Source organism: Amblyomma mixtum, chromosome 4 (genome assembly GCF_055824585.1).
Source record: "Amblyomma mixtum isolate Tamu chromosome 4, ASM5582458v1, whole genome shotgun sequence".
Lineage (NCBI taxonomy): Eukaryota > Metazoa > Arthropoda > Arachnida > Ixodida > Ixodidae > Amblyomma > Amblyomma mixtum.
The window spans coordinates 84,687,443-84,710,377 of record NC_143015.1 but is presented as its reverse complement, the minus strand read 5'-3'; the positions used below and the strand labels follow the sequence as shown (position 1 = coordinate 84,710,377).

At 53.0% G+C, this 22,935-nt stretch overlaps 2 protein-coding genes across 7 annotated transcripts in view; both read left to right on the top strand.

The window, feature by feature from the left end:
* The window catches only part of LOC149347261 (rab11 family-interacting protein 4A-like), a 253,361-nt gene that overhangs the window by 6,972 nt on the left and 223,454 nt on the right, over window positions 1-22,935 (top strand). The gene's annotated exons all lie outside the window — the stretch shown is intronic.
* Window positions 16,762-18,384, top strand: LOC149347263 (uncharacterized). The gene is made up of 2 exons (XM_089586024.1): window positions 16,762-17,631; window positions 17,799-18,384. Exons 1-2 carry the CDS (start codon window positions 16,979-16,981, stop codon window positions 18,382-18,384), a joined length of 1,239 nt encoding a protein of 412 aa, XP_089442150.1. The 5' UTR covers window positions 16,762-16,978.

The following is a 22,935-nucleotide window of genomic DNA, read 5'->3' as shown; positions in this document are numbered from 1 at the left end:
GGCAATAAGGTACTATTTATTATTATTACGCATTCTCATGCTTTTCAGTCACTATGTATTTTTTTAGGCACGGTCCTACAAGCCATCTAAAGGCTTAGACCGGCCTGTCTCGCCTGTATTGCTATTGACGGTGACAAAATATATTATTATTATTATTATTATTATTATTATTATTATTATTATTATTATTATTATTAGCCGACCTCAGAACCTTTACTGGGCGAGTGGCTGTGGCGTGCTGCGCGACGCGTCTTCTCGCATTGAGCTTTGACAGCACCCGGTTGTCTCTGGCGCGGGTGCAGCTGATCGAAGCGAACAAGCGAGTTCAGGAGACGATGAGGTCGCCTGTCTCGGTACCGTGCTAGCAGTAATGTGCGGCGTCAGGTCGGTTTGCGCCCGAAATTCGAGTTGGCCGTGACTTATCAGGGAATTTAAGCATAGCGCTCCCATACATCGCTACCGTAGGCGATAACCGCGCATGGATTTTGGGCGCATGCGCGGATTATACTGCGCATGCGATGTAATCGTTTGCCTTTTCAGTCGTCATTCCGGCTCTGCAGAAAGGCCGGCATTAGCGTTGCAGTGAATAAAAACGAGGCAGCTGTTATATCGGAGTTTCTTCATGCCTCACGTGACCTATACTGACCTTTGATGTCACAACACTCGTTGAGCTGTTGGAACCGAACCCGAAAGAGCAGGAGAGAAGAAATTCAAGTATGAATTATTTAACGGCTGTAGGCGAATACCGCGTGGTGATCCGCGTATACTCTTGTCTTATGGCATATTTCAGTCGACGATGTTCCGCGAAGCCCAGGAGCATGCTTCAGTGGGCGATTCAGATCCCGAGTTGTGATCGGACAGCGACGGACATCTTGGTCCTTCGCGGATTCGGGGAGGTGCTCCGGATCGACGATTGGAATACACTATTATGCGCCATTACAGATAAAACACGCTATAAAAAATTGCGTGGACACTTGGCAACTAAAGTGTGGAGAGGCGAAAGCCGAGGACACTATGCCGCGACGACTTCCGGTGGATGTGACATCACAGCGTTCCCGTGGCTGTATCGATACCCATATTCTACATCTTTCGGGGATCTTTAGTGTTAATCATGCTGAATGCACATTTCTACATCTAATTTGACACAAATCCGACGTTTTTCTGACCATTCTGTGAGTTGTCACTATGCCGTGACGACTTCCGGTGGATGTGATGTCACAGCGTTCCCGTGGCTGTATCGATACCCATATTCTACATCTTTCGGGGATCTTTAGTGTTAATCATGCTGAATGCACATTTCTACATGTAATTTGACACAAATCCGACGTTTTTCTGACACCATTCTGTGAGTTGTCACTATGCCGTGACGACTTCCGGTGGATGTGATGTCACGCCGTTCCCTTGGCTATATCGACGTCCGCGTTACTTCGACGAAATTTCGACATTTTTGCCTCTAATTAATTAACTAATTATTCTGCAGTCATAAAACTTGGCTTCTAGGTTCATTTCTGTCCTCCTCTATCTGAAGCATCATCATCATCATCGTCAGCCTGACTACGCCCACTGCAGGGCAAAGGTCTTTCCCATGTGTCTCCAATTAACCCTGTCCTTTGCCAGTTGCGGCCACCGTATTCCCGTAAATTTCTTAATCTCATCCGCCCACCTAACTTTCTGCCGTCCCCTGCTACTACGCTTGCCTTATCTGGGAATCCACTCCGTCACCCTTAAGGACCGGCGGTTATCTTGCCTTATCTAAAGCAGCCATTGGTTTTGTTCTATCTTTTTCTAGTTCCCGAGTTAAACGCGTGTGACACGCTTTGTTAACGGACGACAGTATGAGCTATTAAAGGCATTCACGTTTAAAAAAAAATTGGTGTCTGTACTCCTTAGTGGAAACGGTCCGTGGTGGTGGTGGTACCCGCCTTTCGTCATCTCTAGCTCCCTTTTCAATGAACGTATATACAGCGTCAGAGGCAGTGGTTTTCTCATCCTGGCGGGAGTATAGTATCACTGCGCGACCTTGTCGCGAGCAGCGGGCTGGCTGCGGCAAACGGCTGCGATGACTCACGCGCGGGATGCTGCGGAGCGGGAAGCCTTCCAGCACACGACGGCGTGCATAGTCGGGAACGAGCGGGACCTCGGCTGCGAATTTTTTTTTTTTCACCATGGTTCAGCTCTCTCTCTCTATCTCTGTTCCGAAATGAAAACAAAAGAAAAGAAAAAAAAGACGACCGTGGAAAATGCGCTTCGGCCACGGTTGCGACAGCTCAGACGCTCTGTGCAGAATATTTCCTCCGCTTGCATGTTATTTCGAATAGCTGTATTTGAACAACGTGTTAAAACAACGCGCCAATTCTGCAGCGCGCCTTCGGGGCTGTTGAAAATCGCGCAGTGCTGGCCGTTAATAGAACGTGTTGTTGAGCTTGTTGGTTCATAGTCGTAAATTATGGAGAAGGGCACTACTTCTGTCCAATGCTCACTATGCTGGCCCCCTGTAGTCACCTAAAGGGGCCCGTCATTAGTTTTCTTTCAAGCTGGTTGACTTCCCTGAGCTTTCTTTTCCCGGCGCTAAAAAGTTTTTATGATGTCACTTCGAAAATATTTAATTTAGATTTAGATACGTGGTCTGCGCCGGCATTTGTTTAACCAACTATATATGAAGACCACCAGTATCGAACTTGCAAGGAAGTAATGGACTCTCGGACCTAGGTTTTTAATTTCAGTACTAGTTAATGAAATTACCCTGATTAAGTATTTCAGAACCCAGTACTCAGTGTACGAAACGAAGCCATATTTCTGCAGCCGGATCCGCGATTTCAGTCGAGTACTTATTGTGCCTGATGCCGAGTTCACACCTCATCGTCCGTGGGTAAATGATTCAAGCGCCAGCTTTCCAATCAGAATATAAAAAAGTGGCGTGATATGTGTGTAGTGTATGTAATATATATATATATATATATATATATATATAAGAAGGGGGTGAAGATCGGATGGATCCGGTAGAACATAAACGTAATTCGGTTGACACACGGTAGAAAAACAACAACTTTATTCTAACGTTTCGACCAGGGTCTGGCCTTCGTCAGAGTGATCGAAGGCCAGGCACTCTGGCACTCCAGGCACTCTGACGAAGGCCAGACCCTGGTCGAAACGTTAGAATAAAGTTGTTGTTTTTCTACCGTGTGTCAACCGAATTACGTTTATATATATATATATATATATATATATATATATAATCACGCCACGTTTTTATTTCGCTAAGCCTTTGTGCGCCTGATTGCGACAGCTTAGATGACGGGACGCCACGCCCAGATTCGTGTCTCACGCGTAGAGGAAAAAAGAGCGACCGTGGCGCCCCTCCGTGTGTGTCAGCCGCGAGACTTTCGACGAATGGGTCCTTCTTCACGCGGGTCCGTGGACTGCGAAAGGGCGACCATTCGAAGCCCCGAGGTCACGTCCTCCTGACGAGCTGTTTGTCAGTCCGGACTTGAAGGGGACAGCGTCGGACACGGAGAGAAAGCATATATATATATATATATATATATATATATATATATATATATATATATATATATATATATATGCATCGGCTGACGCGCAGGTTGAAAGACGTGTGAGGAAGAGTAGAGTGAGAGACGGTGCTGTGCAGACATCAGCAGTAGCAGCATCAACAAAGGCGGCCGCCGCTGCTCTGTTCGTGGCGCTGCCTGCGCTAGCGTTCCCTTCGCATCGCGAACACACGTGGATGTCGAGCAGGCCAAATCGTGCGTGCACTGCCGCACGCGTGCGTGCGGCCTGTGCTGCTCGCGTTTCTTTTTTTTTATTTTTATATTTCTTTCTTTCGAGTCCGTGAGGCGGCATTTCGTGACAAGAAGGGCAGCGCCTCCGCGCGGTGTTTTCTTTGGTTGGCGCCCGTGTTGGGGGGGCTTGAAAGGGGGATTACGGGGAGGCTTGTTATGCGCCGAGAAGAGGGGTTGAGGCGGCGTTGTTGGCAACAAGTGGGCCACTGCGTCGCTTAAAAACCACCTTCGGTTCGCACGACTTTGCTTTTTTGACGGGGGGGGGGAGGTGTTATGTAGATCTAGGCCGTGTGTGCGGCGTTCCTCCTACGCACGAAGCTTTAATCGAAGATTCGGTTCCCGCTTTGCCGCTGCGCGGCGCCACCCGGGAGTAGTTCGGTGGGTGGCGAAATGTAATGGCGGCGTTACGTATGGACTACTAATGAACAGGGGCGCGCAGTTCGTGCAAGAGAACGGAGTTAATCGTTCTTGCATTCAGGTTGAAAATGTCTCGTGGATGTTATTCGTGCAGACCGAAAGTATTAACAAAGAAGTGAAAAGCGCGCTTATCGCAGTTGTATTTACAGAGCAACCATTGGCTGAATGCTCGTAATGCGTTTCCCTTTTTACTATCGCTTTCTGTACGAGCAGTTTGGGTCTGGCGATGTACGAGGCGTACTCTATACGGGCTTCGACAATGCAGTTTCGACCTGAAATCGTCGCTCGCGCAGCAATGGGAAGCTTTAGCAAAACCGAATGCTTCATCCGCCTTTAGGCCACAGATGCAGTGGAGATCTGGGAGATTTGCTGGAATAGCGCTGACCGTGGTTTTTTTGCAGGGCGGGGCTCTGACGGCCTTACGTTGGACGCGAGAGTATTCGGCTTCAACATGCGGCGACGCCGGGGCCCTTTCCCTCGGAGCGGCATATAACTACCGTTACCCTGTCACGCACCCGCCTCTGTGCATGCGTAGCTCCCTTGCCTAAAAACTGTATACGTCTCCGCAGCTCCCTTACCTTAAAGCGGTATACGTCTCCGCTTGTACGTCTCCGCAGTTCCATTACCTAAAAGCGGTATACGTCTCCGCTAGTACGTCTCCACAGCTCTCTTACCTAAAAGCGGTATACGTCTCCGCAGCTCCCTTACCAAAAAGCGGTATACGTCTCCGCTAGTACGTCTCCGCAGGTCCCTTATCTAAAAGCGGTGGACGTCTCCGCTAGTACGTCTCCCCAGCTCCCTTACCTAAAAGCGATTTACGTCTCCGCTAGTGCGTCTCCGCAGCTCCCTTACCTAAAAGCGGTATACGTCTCCGCTAGTACGTCTCCGCAGCTCCCTTGCCTAAAAGTGGTATACGTCTCCGCTAGTACGTCTCCGCAGCTCCCTTACCTAAAAGCGGTATACGTCTCCGCTAGTACGTCTCCGCAGCTCCCTTACCTAAAAGCGGTATACGTCTCCGCTAGTGCGTCTCCGCAGCTCCCTTACCCAAAAGCGGTGTACGTCTCCGCTAGTACGTTTCCGCAGCTGCCTTACCTAAAAGCGGTATACGTCTCCGCTAGTACGTCTCCGCAGCTCCCTTGCCTAAAAGTGGTATACGTCTCCGCTAGTACGTCTCCGCAGCTCCCTTACCTAAAAGCGGTATACGTCTCCGCTAGTACGTCTCCGCAGCTCCCTTACCTAAAAGCGGTATAAGTCTCCGCTAGTACGTCTCCGCAGCTCCCTTGCCTAAAAGTGGTATACGTCTCCGCTAGTACGTCTCCGCAGCTGCGTACCTAAAAGCGGTATACGTCTCCGCTGCTCCCTTACCTAAAAGCGGTATACGTCTCCGCTAGTACGTCTCCTCAGCTCCCTTACCTAAAAGCGGTGTACGTCTCCGCTAGTACGTCTCCGCAGCTCCCTTACCTAAAAGCGGTATACGTCTCCGCTAGTACGTCTCCGCAGCTCCCTTACCTAAAAGCGGTATACGTCTCCGCTAGTACGTCTCCGCAGCTCCCTTACCTAAAAGCGGTATACGTCTCCGCTAGTACGTCTCCGCAGCTCCCTTGCCTAAAAGTGGTATACGTCTCCGCTAGTACGTCTCCGCAGCTGCGTACCTAAAAGCGGTATACGTCTCCGCTGCTCCCTTACCTAAAAGCGGTATACGTCTCCGCTAGTACGTCTCCTCAGCTCCCTTACCTAAAAGCGGTGTACGCTCCGCAGCTCCCTTGCCTAAAAGTGGTATACATCTCCAGTAGTACGTCTCCGCAGCTCCCTTACCTAAAAGCGGCATACGTCTCCGCAGCTCCCTTACCTAAAAGCGGTGTACGTCTCCGCTAGTACGTCGCCGCTGCTCCCTTACCTAAAACCGGTATACGTCTCCGCTAGTACGTCTCCGTAGTGCTGAATCTCTAACCTGTTTGGAAATGGTGGTGCAATGGTGTCCTTCGGTGGATCTTGTGGGAATCTGGCTTTCCGCCGTCGCCTTTGCGCGGCTGTGCCGGCCTACCGCGTCGTTTCTCCTCTTTCCCTTGCTCCCGCCTCAGGCGGTGGAGAGGCGGCTGGGTGACTAATCACTGTCATTTAGCCACAGCTCCGCCCCGGCTCCCCAAGGGCCTTTGCCATTGGCGCCTTTTGGCGGGAATCCGGGACCCGTTTTGGCGGCCGCGCATCCCGCGACCGTCCGAGCGGGGCCCAGAGAGAGAGATCCCTCCGAGACAGCGTAAGGTGCGTACGTTACTGTTTGTCCGTGCCGGCCTTTGCCGTTCGGACCAGTGCTTACTCGAGCTCGCCCGCACGTGTCCTCTGACCTGCAGCGGCTCGAGCCTGTCCAGCGGGGTCCAGCGACCTCCGACAGGCGTACCTTGTGTTGATTGCCCACTCTCTCTCGCAACCGGCCCAACGGTCGACACGAGAGAGAGATCACAGCACTGCCGCGGGGACATTCTCCTGCAGCGGCGTGTTAGCGGCGCTCATTGCTCGAGTCGCTTCGTGCGCGCAGCGGAGCCTTGCTCCTCGCGCGCCCCCGGGACGGGGTGACGATTGAGTGTGTGTGTACTGCTGAAGGACGACGTGAATAAACGTCTCCTTGGTGAACTTGGAGGCCTATTTCTTTGCGGCGAATCGCTCTCCTCCCTGCGGAGGTTGAGTGCGCCGCATCGGTGTCCCAGTGTGTGTGTGGTGACGGCTGATCGGGGCCCTTGGCTCGCGCGAAGCTCGAACCCGCGGTGGGTGGTGGCCTGTGTCCACGTAGAAACCCACAACTGGCGCCCAACGTGCTAAGTCATTGGCGCTTACGCCTTTGATGACATATTAGCCGAGCAGGTCGCCTTGCCGATCACGCTTGCGCACCATGTCTACCCCCAGCGGGGCACTCGGCAGCTACATGTCGGCTCCCTACGGAGTTGTAGCGTCGTTTGATCCGCTGCTGCTGTTCCTTCGAATAGCCAGACACCGTGGTTGGCCGCGGCCCCCATTGGGGTTTACGGCGACACAACCCAAAATGTTGACCACGCGGCTCCCATCGGAGCTGTATCGGAAGCACCCTGCGGTGCATCCGCTGGTCACATGCCTCAGCTGTGCACGCTTTCCGCCCAGTGCGAAAGCAGTTCGTGTCACGCTGCCGCAACCGGCAGTTTCGAACAGCAGCAGCCGTGCCCCGCGAGCAGTCAATTCTGCTCTGGGAACGGCGAGGCGCTGGCCCGGTTCCCTGCGGAAACCGCGCCGCTCATCGAACTAGGAGCCTTGCCTCCCTCGTTCGTGCAGCCCGCCCAAGCCTCCACTGAGGCCGGAGCGCAGGCGCTGCTAGCCAGTGCTGCCCAGATGATCCAGTCGCTGTCAGGGGCTGTTGGGACACTTTTGGCCACGCCGAAGTTGTCTCACCCCGCGGTCAAGTTGCCCATGCCAACATACCGCGGGTATGATGACCTACTCAGTGCCCGGGATTTCCTTGAGTCCCTCACCCATTATCAAAGAACTATGGGTCTCACTGAGCAGGTGGTGCTTGCACACATCATCCCCGCAGCGCTGACTGACACGGCAGCTCGGTGGCATCGGCTTTCCGGCCACCGGGCAGCGACTCTCGAGGAGTTCCGTGCAGCATTCCTGCGCGAATTCCTGCCCGCTGACTACGAGCGTAGGATGCGGCGAGAGCTGGAGCTCCGTACTCAGGCTCCGGATGAGTCGCTGCAAGAGTATGTTCGTGCGATGGAAGACCTTTTCTCAATCGCCGAGCCCAGAGCCTCGAACGAGGAGCGTGTCGAAAGGACGATCAGGCAGGCACATCCGACCTTTTCGGCTTACCTGCGCGGCGGCCGATTCCGAGATTTGGAGGAGCTGGCCGCCGAGGCAAAGCGCATTCAAGGCGACATTCTCGCCGCGCGCGCCTATCGTCCGCCACCGCCGGCAAGCGAGGCCCTTGAGCCACGTTGTGCATGGAGAGGGGCCTTGCCCTTACCCAACCGGCGACCACCCGCACAACCTGCCTTTGCAGCTGTTAGCGGGCAAAACGAGGCATGGGAGTTGAGCGACAGAGCTCTCGATCCCTACTCGTACGGGACACGGGCAGCCTGCGCTGCACCGTTTTCTGAAGCGCGTGCTGAGGGGCGCCAAGCGCTCCAACGCACAGCGGAGGGGGAAACCCGACTCGGCCGACCCTTTGGTCGTGCAGCGGGCGGACCCAGGCAGGGAGAGGCGCCATTGTCCCGCGACCAAGCTCGCGGCGGTGTGCGCTGCTTCCGCTGCCAAGAGAGGGGCCACTTAGCAAGAGAATGCACCGTAGCCAGGCCTCCTGCGAGGCAGGGAAACGGCGGCGGGGGTCGGTCGTAAAGGGACCACCGGCCCAATCTCTGCTAATTCCCTCTGCGTACAGAGCAAGCTGCCTTGCTAATGCGCACGCGCCGTTTATTCCGGTCACCATTGCTGGCCGCGAATTTTCGGCGTTACTGGATACGGGAGCCAGCGCTTCCTTGTTCGGTGAAGAGGTGTTGTCCCACTTGCAAAAGCACTCTGTGCGCTTGCGGGACTGCCGTACGGCATTCAACCTTGCGAAAGGCGTGGCCCATTCGGCTGGCGCCGCGAGGCTGACTGTCAGGTGGGGAGAGCGGACGAGACGCACGCGTTTCATCCATCTCCCAGGGCTCAGTGTGCCCATGATTCTCGGACGGGACTTTCTCCTGAAAACCGGGATCGTGGTGGACATTGCGAATGGCGGCTATCGCGACGGACCATTTTCCCAGCTTAAGCCGTTCATTAGCCCACCGGCGTCAGTATCTGCCTGCGCAGTGAAGGCGTTCGGAGAGTGCCACGCTCAGCGGACAGGGCCACGCCCTTGTGTCGAGCGTTCCGTCGTTCAGCCTCCCCATTGGGACCGAGCGGCGCGGCACGACCAGGCACCACATCCGCTGGCCGCCTGTGCGGTAACATTGGATGACACACAGAAGGCTCGTTTGACAGCGCTATTGCGTCAGTACGATGAGCTCTTCACGGATCAACCTGGCTGTACCACTTTAGTGAGCCACAAGATCCACACTGGAGACGCGCTTCCTTTGAAGTGCAACCCTAGACCCGTCAGCCTTGCGAAAAGGCAGGTGATTGATGGGTTGCTGGATGAGATGCTGTCGGCGGACATTATCCGCCGCTCGTCCAGCGCCTGGGCGTCTCCGGTGGTGTTGGTGCCTAAGAAAGATGGCAGCCACCGTTTGTGTGTGGATTATCGCCGTCTAAATGCGCTGACTCGCAAGGATGCCTATCCGCTCCCGACGATCAGCTCAATCGTAGGAAACCTGGGCAGCGCGCGGTACTTTTCCACGCTAGATGCCTCCAAAGGTTACCTACAGGTCCAGATGGCTGACACTGACCGGTCCAAGACCGCGTTCACGTGCCACAGAGGGCTGTTTGAGTTCACTCGTATGCCCTTTGGTCTCTGCAATGGTCCTGCGACTTTTCAGAGGCTCATGGACCGCGTCCTGGGGGAAGCGAAATGGTCCCACGCCATGTGCTACCTGGACGATATCGTGATTTATTCACGAACCTTCGATGAGCACTTAGGCCACATTGCCGACGTGCTCGAGAGGGTACGGGCTGCTGGGATGACTTTGAATCCTGCGAAAGCCCAAATAGCGCGGACCCGGGTTCAGTTACTAGGGTTCACGCTGGGCGAGGGCTCCATTGAGCCTGATGCGGAGATACTTCGAGCCATACTCGAATTTCCCGCGCCCAAGGACGTACGCGGCCTCCGCCGCTTTCTGGGAATGGCCAATTTTTATCGGTCGTTCATCCCGTCCTGTGCCCGCGTGCAGGCACCCTTGACCAAGCTCTTGGGAAAGACTGCAGCGTGGCGATGGGGGCCCGAGCAAGAGCGATCCTTTCGCCTCCTGTCTAGTGCCATTGCCGAGACAGCGCAGCTCAGGCTACCCGACCTGACCAGACAGTTCGTAGTCCAGACTGACGCGAGCGATCTGGGTTTAGGAGCAGTTCTCCTACAGGAATTCGATGGCGTGCTGCAACCGCTGGCCTTTGCCAGCCGCTCCTTGCTGCCCTCGGAGAGGAATTATTCCGTGACCGAGAAGGAGTGCCTCACCATCGTGTTTGCACTGCGCAAATTTGACGTCTACCTTGATGGAACGCAATTCGTGGTGCAGACAGACCACAGTGCGCTCAGCTGGCTGATGCGGCTCCGCGAGCCTGCGGGTCGGCTGGCGCGCTGGGCTCTCCTGATACAGCATTACGACTTTTCCGTGCAGTATCGAAAGGGGAGCACAAACGTGGTAGCTGACGCGCTATCCCGTGCCCCACTCGCCAGCGGCGCCTTGACGCCTGTAGGCGGAGGGGGCGAAACAGCGGACGAGCCGCCGGGCGGCAAGGAGGGAGAGCCCGCAAACGGGTTAACCCATTCCGCTAACCAGGCAAGCAGCGCTTCGCAAAGAGGACGAGAGGCGAAGCTCTTCGTGAGCGCCTCGGAGTTGCCGACGCGAACGGAAATTTTGGCTGCAAACCTGAGTGGGGACGAGACCATGCTCCCCTCTGGGATGACTGGAATCGTTTTCAGCCGTAAGAGCTACTGAAAGCCCAGCAAAATGACCCCTTTTGTCGCGAGGTGAGCGACGGTCTCAGGGAGACGGAGCGCCGTGACGCTACTTGTATTGTAGCGGGCGCAGGGGGGCAGAAGCCAGCGTGTGTCGCGGCGAACCCCGGGGATTCATATTTGCTGGACCATGACGGGCTCGTGCTGAAATACATAGCCACCGAGGACGAGTCCATCGACTCGTTCAAGGTGGTTATCCCCAAAAGTCTGAGAGGCGCACTGTTGAGATTCTCTCATGACGAACCACTGGCCGGTCATCTGAGTGGCCCCAAAGTCTTTGCAAAACTGAGTCAATCGGTGACGTGGCCCGGCATGAAGCGTGACATTTTCCGCTATTGCCGTTCCTGCCATGTCTGTCAAGCTGGGAAGTCACGGGGCGGCAAGCCGTCTGGAATGATGAAACCGATTGACAGTGTGCGTCCGTGGCAGATGGCCACCTGCGATTTGATGGGGCCTTTCCCCAGGAGCAAGCAGGGGTTCATAGACCTGAAGGCCTACGCGTCACGGTCTGACGAGCTTGCGCCGGTACCCATTGGTATCAAAGGCAAGCGCAAAGGCACAACTGGTGCTGCGGAACGCAAGCGTACGGAGCACCGGTACAATCTGAGGCGACAGTCACCGGCGTGATTGATGCCGGACGGCGGACTTTTCCGCAACCGAAGGCACGTAGCCTCAGCTAGCTGGCGAGCTTTCTCGTCAGGCCCTACCCAGGCGAAGCACGGTGTGTTATTTTTATTTTTGTTTTTGCAGCATGCTCAGTTCCAGTCTTGTGTGTTTATCAATTTATTTATTTCTTTTGTTTTAGTCAGTTTCTAGCCACTTTAGTTTCCCGCTTGTACGTCTGTTTTCGTTCTAACGTACCGAGATGTACATAGGCAAAAGGAATAGATTGGGTGTCGTTTGTACAGCGCGCCTTTTCTCATTTCCGGCCCGACTGTGGGTGGTTGGCTCGTTAAGGAGCCGTGTGTCGCGGTGTGAGTTTTGTGCGGCCCGTATGGAGGGGAAGTTGGCGGGGCGTTTGGGGCGATGGGGGGGCGGAAAGTGCACCCTTTGACCCTCGCCGCGGCGCCTCTGGACGCTTCTGATGAGGGGATCGTTGTCGCCGACGTCCGCGCACGTGCTTGTGTACGTGTGTTTGTGGCTGTGTGTGCGCGTAACCATGAGCCGAAGCGACGCCTGTGAGTTGTGCCGTTGTGTGCTTCTGCGTGAGCGCGAGGATGAGAAAGACCCCTCGCTGTGGACAAGGTTACACATCTGGACGCCGCCGAACGTCCTCGCCCGTTTCAGCCGGCGTGAAAGGGGTGCACTAACTTTCTTGTGCCCGAACGTGATGTCGTGTCCAAGGGCGCGAGGTCAGTGCTCTGCCGCGGCCCCGTCGTCATTAACGCACCCTACATCAACGGAAAGAAGACCGCCATCAGTCGTCGCCCCTCCCAACCCGTTCAACTTGAAGTCTGCGAGCGGTGAGTCGCCGACAGGCCCACTGGGTCGCGCCACCGAACTTTGAGGCTGGCATCCACCTGTAACATAGTTGTACAGTTGTATTCACATCTTCTTGTGTACCGTGTATATAATCTGCAAGCTGTTTTGATTTACTGAAGCGTATGCAAGTGTTGTTTGCCTGGTTTTTCCTTTGTTTTATTACGTTGTTCTGGCTGGAACTGAAGGGTAGCTAGTTTTGTTTTGTGTATTCATTTCTTTATTTTGGAACTGAAGTGTAGCTTACTTTTTTTTGTGTATTGATTTCTTTATTTTGGCCGCGTGCTTTGCCGATGGGTAGGAGGGCATTTAAGGAGAGGGGGATGTGGGAATCTGGCTTTCCGCCGTCGCCTTTGCGCGGCTGTGCCGGCCTACCGCGTCGTTTCTCCTCTTTCCCTTGCTCCCGCCTCAGGCGGTGGAGAGGCGGCTGGGTGACTAATCACTGTCATTTAGCCACAGCTCCGCCCCGGCTCCCCAAGGGCCTTTGCCATTGGCGCCTTTTGGCGGGAATCCGGGACCCGTTTTGGCGGCCGCGCATCCCGCGACCGTCCGAGCGGGGCCCAGAGAGAGGGATCCCTCCGAGACAGCGTAAGGTGCGTACGTTACTGTTTGTCCGTGCCGGCCTTTGCCGTTCGGACCAGTGCTTACTCGAGCTCGCCCGCACGTGTCCTCTGACCTGCAGCGGCTCGAGCCTGTCCAGCGGGGTCCAGCGACCTCTGACAGGCGTACCTTGCGTTGAATGCCCACCCTCTCTCGCAACCGGCCCAACGGTCGACACGAGAGAGAGATCACAGCACTGCCGCGGGGACATTCTCCTGCAGCGGCGTGCTAGCGGTGCGCATTACTCGAGTCGCTTCGTGCGCGCAGCGGAGCCTTGCTCCTCGCGCGCCCCCGGGACGGGGTGACGATTGAGTGTGTGTGTACTGCTGAAGGACGACGTGAATAAACGTCTCCTTTGTGAGATTGGAGGCCTATTTCTTTGCGGTGAATCGCTCTCCTCCCAGCGGAGGTTGAGTGCGCCGCCACGGTGTCCCAGTGGTGTGTGGTGACGGCTGATCGGGGCCCTTGGCTCTCGCGAAGCTCGAACCCGCGGTGGGTGTTGGCCTGTGTCCACGTAGGAACCCACAATCTTAAAGTCGAAGTATATACCACGTGTATCAGGAAAAGTGATTTCTAATTTTTTAAAATAGGGTTGTTGAGGCAAAAACGAAGCTTTTGTGCGGCTTAGTAATATCAGTGTTGACGGACGTCAAATGACAGGCGAAACACGTTAGCTGGTAAGGTGCTTAACTATAAATTTTAAGTTAGCTTTTTAACTGTTACCGATAGGCACCTGATTGGAATTAGAAACTTGTAGCCGTTCGTAGTAATAGCATATAAATGTTTAGAATTTCGAAAACGCAGTTACCCTCGACGCTGTGAGCCGACAAAACTTGGCTGTTTCGACTAGTTACATAGAATGGATGGGTTGCTTTACCTGCATGCTTTCTTACAGCAAATGTATTTTGTCGCGATTAGCCAGACGTTGTCGAGCCACAGCGGCGAGAATAATCAATCGCGTTTTCGGAATTATAAAAAACTGATATGGCTATTACTAACAACCGGCTACAAATATCTAATTGCGATCATGTGCCTATCAGTAATAGTTGAAAAGTTAACTATTGGAATTTAGTTCGTCACTTTTCCAGTTAACACGATTCTCCTGTTTTTTGACGCCCGCCAACACTGATATTGCTATGCCGCAAAAGGTTATGTATAATTCGAAAACCTATTTTTCAAAAATTAGTGATTAGAATTGTTATAGTATTGTAAGTGGGCGAGCTTGGAGCGCATGCCGAAACGGGTCACCGACGTGCCCTGAGGAGGGCGCGGGAAGGGGCGACAGTACACGTTGCTGGCGGGAGTCAAACTGGCTGCTCTCCTTGAAAAGCGAGGGAGCGTTTATTTCCCTTTCCCTTCTTCCCCGTCCAGCTGGGTGCCGCGGAGACGGCGCCTGCGGTGTACTTCGCGTCCGCTGACTTGGGGAATCGTCACACTCCTCCCTTTGTTATGAAGCCTGCTGCACGACACTGGTGTCGAGCGGCACTTGTTTACGCCTCTATAGTCCGTAGTAGATAACAGGCTTCCGGACCCGGGAAGACCGACGAAGCTGGGGGTGCAAAGGGGCCGCACTTGACTGCTGTTGCCGCGCCGATGCTGTTGTAGACGGCTCGGTGCTTAATGAGCAGCGAGGTGGGCACAGCTGTTCCGTGTCCGTTGTCGCTGCCAATGCAGGAAGAGGCCCCTCGTCGTCGGAGAGAACGCCGGGGGTCTTTCGCGGTCGCACATGGTCCGCGTGTCTGTTCCACAGCGTTCCGTCTTCGAGCTGTATTTGAAGCGACGAAGAACTTGTGGGATGGCGAACCGTTCCGGCAATCCAAGCTGGGCCTGGTCGGAAGTTTCGAACAAAGACCGGCTCGCCGGACAAAGGCAAAGAGCTTTTGCGTGCGTTGCTCTCGCAGCGCATCTTTTGCTTCAACTGCTTGAAGTCCACATGAGCCCTTAGGCCGGGGTGCATTCGTTGAATGGGCGTTTGCAGTTGCCTGCCCATAAGGAGCTCAGCGGGAAGGGACCCAGTAAACGCGTGCGGCGTTGTTCTGTAGGAAAGCAGGATCCTGTCGATGTTTGTTTGGAAATCTCCAGGCGCTGCCTTCTTGAGCTTCCCCTTAATTGTCTGCACGACGCGTTCCGCTGCTCCGTTCGATGCCGGGTGGTATGGCGGGATAAGAATACGCCGTACGCCGTTCTTGCTCAAGAAGTCAGCGTACTTCTCGCTGGTGAATGCGGTGCCGTTGTCGGAGACAATGATGTCTGGAATGCCATGTGTGGAGAATATGCTTCGCAGGCATCGAATTGTGGCGTCCGCTGAAGGTGCATGAACGGGAACCACCTCTACCCATTTAGAGTAGGCATCGACTAGCACGAAAAAGTAGTGCCCTTGAAATGGACCACCAAAGTCGACATGCAGTCTAGACCATGGTTTCTTCGGAAACGGCCACGGATTAGACTGTGCTTTCCTTCCCATTCTCTGGTGTTCTTGGCCTTTGAATGTGCCTAGTCCCTCTGAAAATACGTCCTTGTAGCAAGTCAGCAGCTCGTCAATGCTCGTAAGTGAGTCAACGGATCGGACGTCATTGAGGTTCAGCTGCAGCGCACTGATCCAGTTTCGTCCGAGAAGAGTTGGACACTGGTCCGGAGCTACAAACAAAGGCAGTGTTGCCTCTCTTCGCAAGAACTGGACTGGAACGGTAACCTTGCCCTTAACGGGTGTCAGTCTTCCGCAATAACCCTTCAGAATCACGTCTGATGGATCTACTGAGAGCTCAGGAAACCGCTGTTGGAATGCGGTCTCCCCCATTACGGAGACACTGGCCCCCGTGTCCAGCTCCATTCTAAGAGGTCTCCCTGCGACTTGTAAAACTGCGACAGACGGAGGAATTGTTTGGTCGCTTTGCATCTGCCACGTCTCGTAGACCTGTGACTGGATTTCCGGCAGATTTCCACTCTCTGCAAGGCTGTGAACTGGCTGCTTTTGTTGCCTCTGCGTATTGTACTTTCTTGACACGTTCTTCTGCTTCGTGTCGGTAGTCCTTGAGCGGCATACTCTGGCCAGATGCCCGATCTTGCTGCATGCGTTGCACCGGGATTTTGCGTGCTGGCATATTGTTGCGTAGTGCGGCTCTCCACAGCGATAACAACTTATCGTCTGTTTCATTTGCGCTCGCATCGCACTGTGAACTGGCTGAGCTGCGGCCATAGCTTGGGCTTGCATCAACATGCTTGAGCCTTTTTTCGCCGTCTCGATTGCAACTAGGACCTTGACTGCAGACTCGAACGTCAGGTTTGGCTCTTCAAGCATGCGCCGTTGCATTGGCGCGTCATTAATGCCGCAAACGAGTCTGTCCCGCAGCATGTCAGAAAGGAAGGTGCCGTACTCACAGCTTGCTGAAAGCTTTTTCAGTGATGCGATGTAGTCGCTGACAGATTCATCCGGTTGACGAGAGCGACTGTTGAATCTGAAGCGGCAGACCACCACGGAAGGCTTAGGAATGTAGTGGCCCGACAGCACGGTGAATATCTCGTCGATGGAGACTTGATCTGGAGTCTTAGGCGTCAGCAGGCTCCGCAGTAAGGAGTAGGTGCTGGACCCGCAGCATGTCAGGAACACGGACCTTTTCTTCTCCTCTGGAACACTGTTGGCGTCGAAGAAGAGCTTGACTCGCTCCAAGTACTCTGTCCAGGCTCCTCCTTCCCCGTGGAATGGCTCCAATGCTCCGTAGGTCGGCATGGTTGCAGATGATGCGATGCCGGAAAACTTTTACCTCGTCGCCAGAATTGTTATACCCCTGTCACACGGGCACTTTCGATGCTCATTGAACTCGATCTGCATCGAGATTTTCGAGCACGCTCGAAGCATCCGGTGCTACACGGGCATTTTCAATGCTCATCGAGAAGTTTTCCTCATGTGCGTTAGGTGGCGCCAAATGTTCCTCCAAAAGCCATAACATGGTGATGTCCGGCAACGCTGTGCAGTCGGGGCCAGCGGCAGCCAAATCCGCAGCCAGTCGCGATAGCGGTTGGCGCCAAAACCGAAAGCTTTGTTGTGGCAGCTCTGCGAATTATTATGAGTTCGGAAAGGAAGCGCGAGATTGCTCTCATGATGGTGGCGGCTGCTGACCTCGAAGTCGAGATTGAGGCGGCTAAAGCTAAGACAGACAGTGCAAAAAGGCAGCTGCTTTTTGCGAACGGGCTGTGTATTGCGGCTGCGGTTGCGTGCAATGGTGCAGTCCACCGGGAAAGGTGGATGTACAATCGCAACGAACGCTGGTTTGAGGACACACTTCCCCACCTCGGTGAGCGGTTCTTCAAGCAAAGCTTTCGCGTGACGCCTTCGACGTTCCGGTACATAGTCGAAGCTTGCCGGCCCCTGCTGCAGCGCGTCGATACGAATATGAGGCTGGCCATCTCTGTCGAGAAGCGCGTTGCAGTGGCGATGTACAAGCTGTGCTCCTCGGCAGAAGATCGGTCTGTGGCCAATCTTTTCGGCGTAGGGCGATCAACTGTGAACACCATCTACCGGGAGTTTTGCGACACCGTAGTGTGCTTACTCGAGGACAAGTGGGTCAGCATGCCCTCTCCAGACGCAATGGGCGACCACTTAAGAGAGTTTAGTGCCGTTTGCGACTTCCCACAAGCGATGGGGGCACTCGACGGGTGCCATTTCCCCGTGTCGCCGCCGAAGGAAAGCGCATCGGACTACTACAACTACAAAGGCTGGTGAGTTATCTCATACTTGGCTTATGTAGAGCTTACATGCTGAAGCCATAAAGGCAGCATTGCAATAATACGAATTTGCTAATGCAAAAGTCTTCAGTTCATAACTCATTGTGCTTGTCCATGATTTATGCAGAATTCTTTTAATGTTGTTGTTTTTTTTTTCACAGGCACAGCATTGTGCTGCTCGCCTTGGTAGACCACCGGTATTGCTTCCGGTACGTGAACGTTGGCTCACCAGGACGCTGCCACGATGCGTACATCTACCAGCGCTCCCGGCTGGCCGAGTTCATCGATGGGCCAACATTTCAGTCGCCAGCTGTAATCATCAGTGGAACAGCTGTGCCTCCACTGATCCTCTGCGATCAAGCGTTTCCCCTTACAGCACACTTGATCAAACCCTTCAGCCACAGCGCCCACTTGGATGCCGACATGAAGAGATTCAACTACCACCTGTCAAAGGCCAGAAGGGTGGTGGAGAACGCGTTCGGCCGAATGAAGGCACGATTTAGGTTCTGCATGAAGAGGATGGAATGCAGCCTAGATACTGCTCCACTGGTGATTCGTGCCTGCTGCACGCTGAACAACATCTGCGAAGCGTTTGGCGACCACGTCATGCAAGACTGGACCTCTGATCGAGAAGTTACCGAGGCCCTGTATGAGCAGCCACAGAGAGTCACAGATGCTCAAACCACAACTGGTACTGCAGTACGACTTGCAATCCTAGAACACTACAAGCAGCGAGCACAGAACTGAGGTAAACAGTGCTATCCATTTACGATAACCGTGTTTTCAGGCTGGCTAGTTGGTGCAATGCATTTCCTTTAAGACACTGTGTGAAACGATAACAGAACACGCAGGAGACGCACACAAAATTTCAAAGTTTATACCTCTTTATAGGCTTGGCAGCTAGCACTTTACAAAACAATGCATACATTACATTCAATGCAACCAAAGCAAAAAGATGAAGGACAAGACAAAAAGACGCTGGCTAGCTTTATTTTGTCTTTTGTCTTTGTATGCTGGTCCTGTTGTCTCACTATGAATTACCAACATGCCCACAATGCTTTGTTGCTATATAATATATCACAGGAGAAATATCACAAACTGCTGCGAAATATTGCTCAGGTACTGGAACAGGTGCAAAAGCATAAAACAGCAAGAACGAAAAACAAAATAATAAACAGAATCGTAAGGAGTAACCTCACACGTCGCACTGCATGTGGTTAACATAGCCGTGATTATTGCAAATCACTCAGGTACTGCAAAAAGCTCAAGAAATACAAAACAATATATAAAATCGAAAGGAGTAACTTTAGATAATGTCATATTGCACATAGGTAACACAGCTTTGAGTATCGACCCGCTGTGGTGGCTCAGTGGTTAAGGCACTCGTCTACCCAGCCGGAGTACCCGGTTTCGAACCCAACTGTGGCAGCCATGATTCGATGGAGGTGGAACAAAAAGGCGCCCGTGTGCTGTGCGATGTCAGTGCAGGTTAAAGATCCCCAGGTGGTCAAAATTATTTACGGCACCTCTCTCTCTTTCTTCTTTCACTTCTACCTTCCTCCCTTCCCTTACGTCACATCAGATGGTGTCATATTGCATATGATTAACGTTGCCTTCAATATCACAAATTGCTGTGCAACATCACACATGGACTGAAACAAGTGCAACAAATGCCAACAGCAAAAAAGAAAACAAAACAAGAGATAAAATTGGAAGGAGTCACATTAGATAATGTAATATTGCACATAGTTAACGCATTCTTGAGTACCACAAATCATTGCACAACATTGCTCTGCCGCTGGAACAAATGAAAAAAATGCTCACGGAAAAGAAGAGAGACAAAATCTGGAGTCACATCAGATGATGTCATATTGCCTGTGGTTAGCATTGCCTTAAATATCACAAATTGCTGTGCAATATCGCACAGGCACTAAAACAAGTGCAGCAAATGTACAACAGCAAGGTAGAAAAACAAGATCTATAAAATAATGTCATACTGCATATAGCCTTGAAAACGTCACATAGGATAAAAAAAGTGCACGGCGCGACTTGCTGAGATGAAAGCAGGGGTAAAATATCAAGAAAACCGACGAGTCTGAAAACCAGCACAAAAAGAAAACTGGTAGGCAAAGTAAAAATTGCCAAAATACAAACATACAACTCTGAAAAAATCAGAAAACCGTCAAAATTCGCTGAGAGAATGAATCTGGAGTCACATCAGATGATGTCATATTACGTGTGGTTAACATTGCCTTCAACATCACAAATTGCTGTGCAACATCGCACAGGCACTAAAACAAGTGCAACAAATGCACAACAGCAAGGTAGAAAAACAAAATCTATAAAACTGGAGTCATATCAAATAATGTCATACTGCACATAGCCTTGAAAACGTCACACAGGATAAAAAAGTGCACGGCGCGACTTGCCGAGATGAAAGCAGGGGTAAAACATCAAGAAAACCGATGAGTCTGAAAACTAGCACAAAAAGAAAACTTGTAGGCAAAGTAAAAATTGCCAAAATACAGACATACAATTCTGAAAAACTAAAAAAACCGTCAAAATTCGCTGAGAGAATGGCAAATAGATTAAAATGAAACCTAATGAGCTGTGTGGTACAGTTGCCAATAAAATACGTCTTAATTATGCATAAATACGCATGGAATGCATATGGCTAACCCTGTGCCCTTAACCCTTTCAGGTGCTTTGTACACAATTGTGTAAGTGGCAAACTTGCAGCCTTTTCTGGGAAACTGGAGCACTTAACAGTGATTTCATTATTTCAGTCAAATTGAGTACCCTTCTTGTTGCAAATAAGTTACTTTTTTGTTTTTGTACCTTGTAGCGAATGTAGTAAATAATATTTTACATAAGAGTGAGCTAGGTAGCACTTTGTCTGCCGTTTTTGTGCAGAAGATTTTGCCGTGAGTGAAAACATCGATTGTTTTTCCTCAATTTCGAGCATAATGTGAGTCTTCCAAACACAAAGTGATTCCACGATCCCTAGGGTGTTTACCTGACACACGAGAACATTTTGATGCTATTATTTCTAACAAATCTGACACTTTGTATGGAATTCTCCACATTGTTGTAAGAACTGACCTGTCATGTTCCTGAATATACTATGTTAGCACTCCCATAACTTACACGCTGTCACGCGTGGAAACCCCTTCCGATTCCAATTCTGCACGCCGCCAACTTCTCCTCCTAGCGTCCCTTGACAATCCACGATGCTGCGCCTTACGACAGCGGAGTGCTAGGAGAAGTATCTTCAACCAACACGTTTGGACTTGTCACAAGAGGCCAGACAGCGAGGCGCCGTTTCCTCCTCCCCCGGATGCCAGCGCGCGCGGCAAGATTTGAAGCGGTTGGCCGCGCGGTCGCTGGTTGGTCCTTTCGGAGTGCCGCCTTTGGATTGGCCAGTTCGGAGGGGCCACCGTTCCTCAGGCTATAAAAGCCCCACCGCTGCAGCTTGGGAGGAGAGATGACCGAGAGGCGCCGACGATAAGAGACGCGTCGGCGAGGCCCTCCCAACTCTGCAGATCCGCCGAACCTCCTACGTATCAGTTATCTCATTCTTGTATTCTTGTCTTAAATTCTTGTCTTAAAATAAATCAATTTCTTATTCGAAAAGAATCCGGCCACTTCTTGCTAACATGGCGCAGTCGACAGGATTTGCAGAGGAACCTCCCGTGCACGAAGAAAGAGTGGACATCGAGGAGCGCAGCAGTACGCCGTCGGTGAGCTCTGATTCCACATTCATCTGGTCTCCGGCGAAATCGACTGACCGCCACGTTCTCAATGCCTTGAAGAAGCAGCGACTGGCAGATGAGTTGAGAACCCGTGGGCTTCCGTGCACCGGCCGAAAGGACGATCTCGTGACTCGTCTCCTGGACGACAACGCTCGCCTCCAGGCTCCGTCGACCACATCCGACTCGACGACCAGCCAGGGCGAAACAGATGACGATGACCACGGAGAAGCGGACTCGAAAGCGCCGGCTGCGGTCGATATGCTGCGGGCCGAGATTGACGAAATACGACGGCTTCTAGCCCAACAACGACACGAGCTGCCGACACGAACTGGGCACGAAACGGCCTCCCAACGTCACGAGGGAGTCCGCGCCCCTACCGCGGCAGCAAACCAACGGCCGGCAGAAACCGATCGCGGCACACCTTCCCAGTCCTCTCCGGAAAACGATGCCGCTACGGCTCCCGAGGGTACGCCAAGCCTGAACGAAGTCGTGGCTATGTTCGCTCGTGCACAGCTACAGATGACGGAGGCATTGACGAGAATGTCAGCGCCAGCTTCACCCGTGCTGATCCAGTCTACGAACGATACGGCGTCCGCCATCCCCGAGTACGACGGTAGTGCTCAACGAAACGCAAAGACTTGGATCTCGCAAGTGGAGCGCGTTGCTGCGTTGGCCCACTGGTCCCCATCGCTGACGCTCGCGACGGCAGCAACTCGGCTGCAAAGAGCTGCGAAGGACTGGCACAGCTCTTACGGTATGACTTACGAAACGTGGGACTCCTGGAAGCATGCCTTCACCACGCGTTTCGACCGGAGGCTCACAATGCAAGAGTTTCTGGACCTGCAGGCTGCTCGAAGACTGCGCAGTTCGGAGACCCTCGTCGAGTACATGTACTCCAAAAACGCTCTTCTGGACAAGTCCCCCTATCCGCTCGCGAATGAAGAAAGAATTTCGCTGATTCTCAGCGGAATCAACGAGGACACCTGGGCTAATCCTCTTGCTGCACAGCCTTGCAGCAGCGTCATCGAACTGATCGACCGCGCAGCGCTGCTCGACACCCGGCGGCGTAAGGCAGTAACGGCGCAAGCGGCGCAATTCCGTCAATCTGTACTGGGGCAGCGGAACCAGGGGAGGAGCAACGACGAAGCCAGAGCGGCGGCGGACGACGGACGCAGTGATCCAGGCGAACAGTCAAGGCGGCGGGACCAACGAGAACCAGGTAGAGCCATGCGAGCACGAACCTGTTTCAACTGCGGCAACATTGGACACCTGTCAAGGGATTGCACAAAACCGAAAACCGAAGCCACGATCCGTGCAGAACGACGCCGAGGAACCAGAACTAACGAAGCGCTCAATATTGGGCCAACAAACAGGCAAGCGAACTGTTTCCTGCAATCGACGGGCGGCACATTACCCATCGTGAAGGGCTTCGTCGAAAACCGACCGGTGAGAGTCTGCATAGACAGCGGTTCGAACGTGTCCGTCCTCAACGAGAGCTCCGTTGGACCCGACGTTCGACCCCGACCCTGGACATCTCCCGAAAAGA

What these genes read in the sequence shown, in the direction of transcription:
- LOC149347263 (XM_089586024.1), top strand. Translation starts at nt 16,979, where the DNA reads ATGAGTTCGGAAAGGAAGCGCGAGATTGCTCTCATGATGGTGGCGGCT. An exon ending in TACTACAACTACAAAGGCTG is followed by an intron (nt 17,632 to 17,798) that starts GTGAGTTATCTC and finishes TTTTTTTCACAG; the next exon opens with GCACAGCATTGTGCTGCTCG.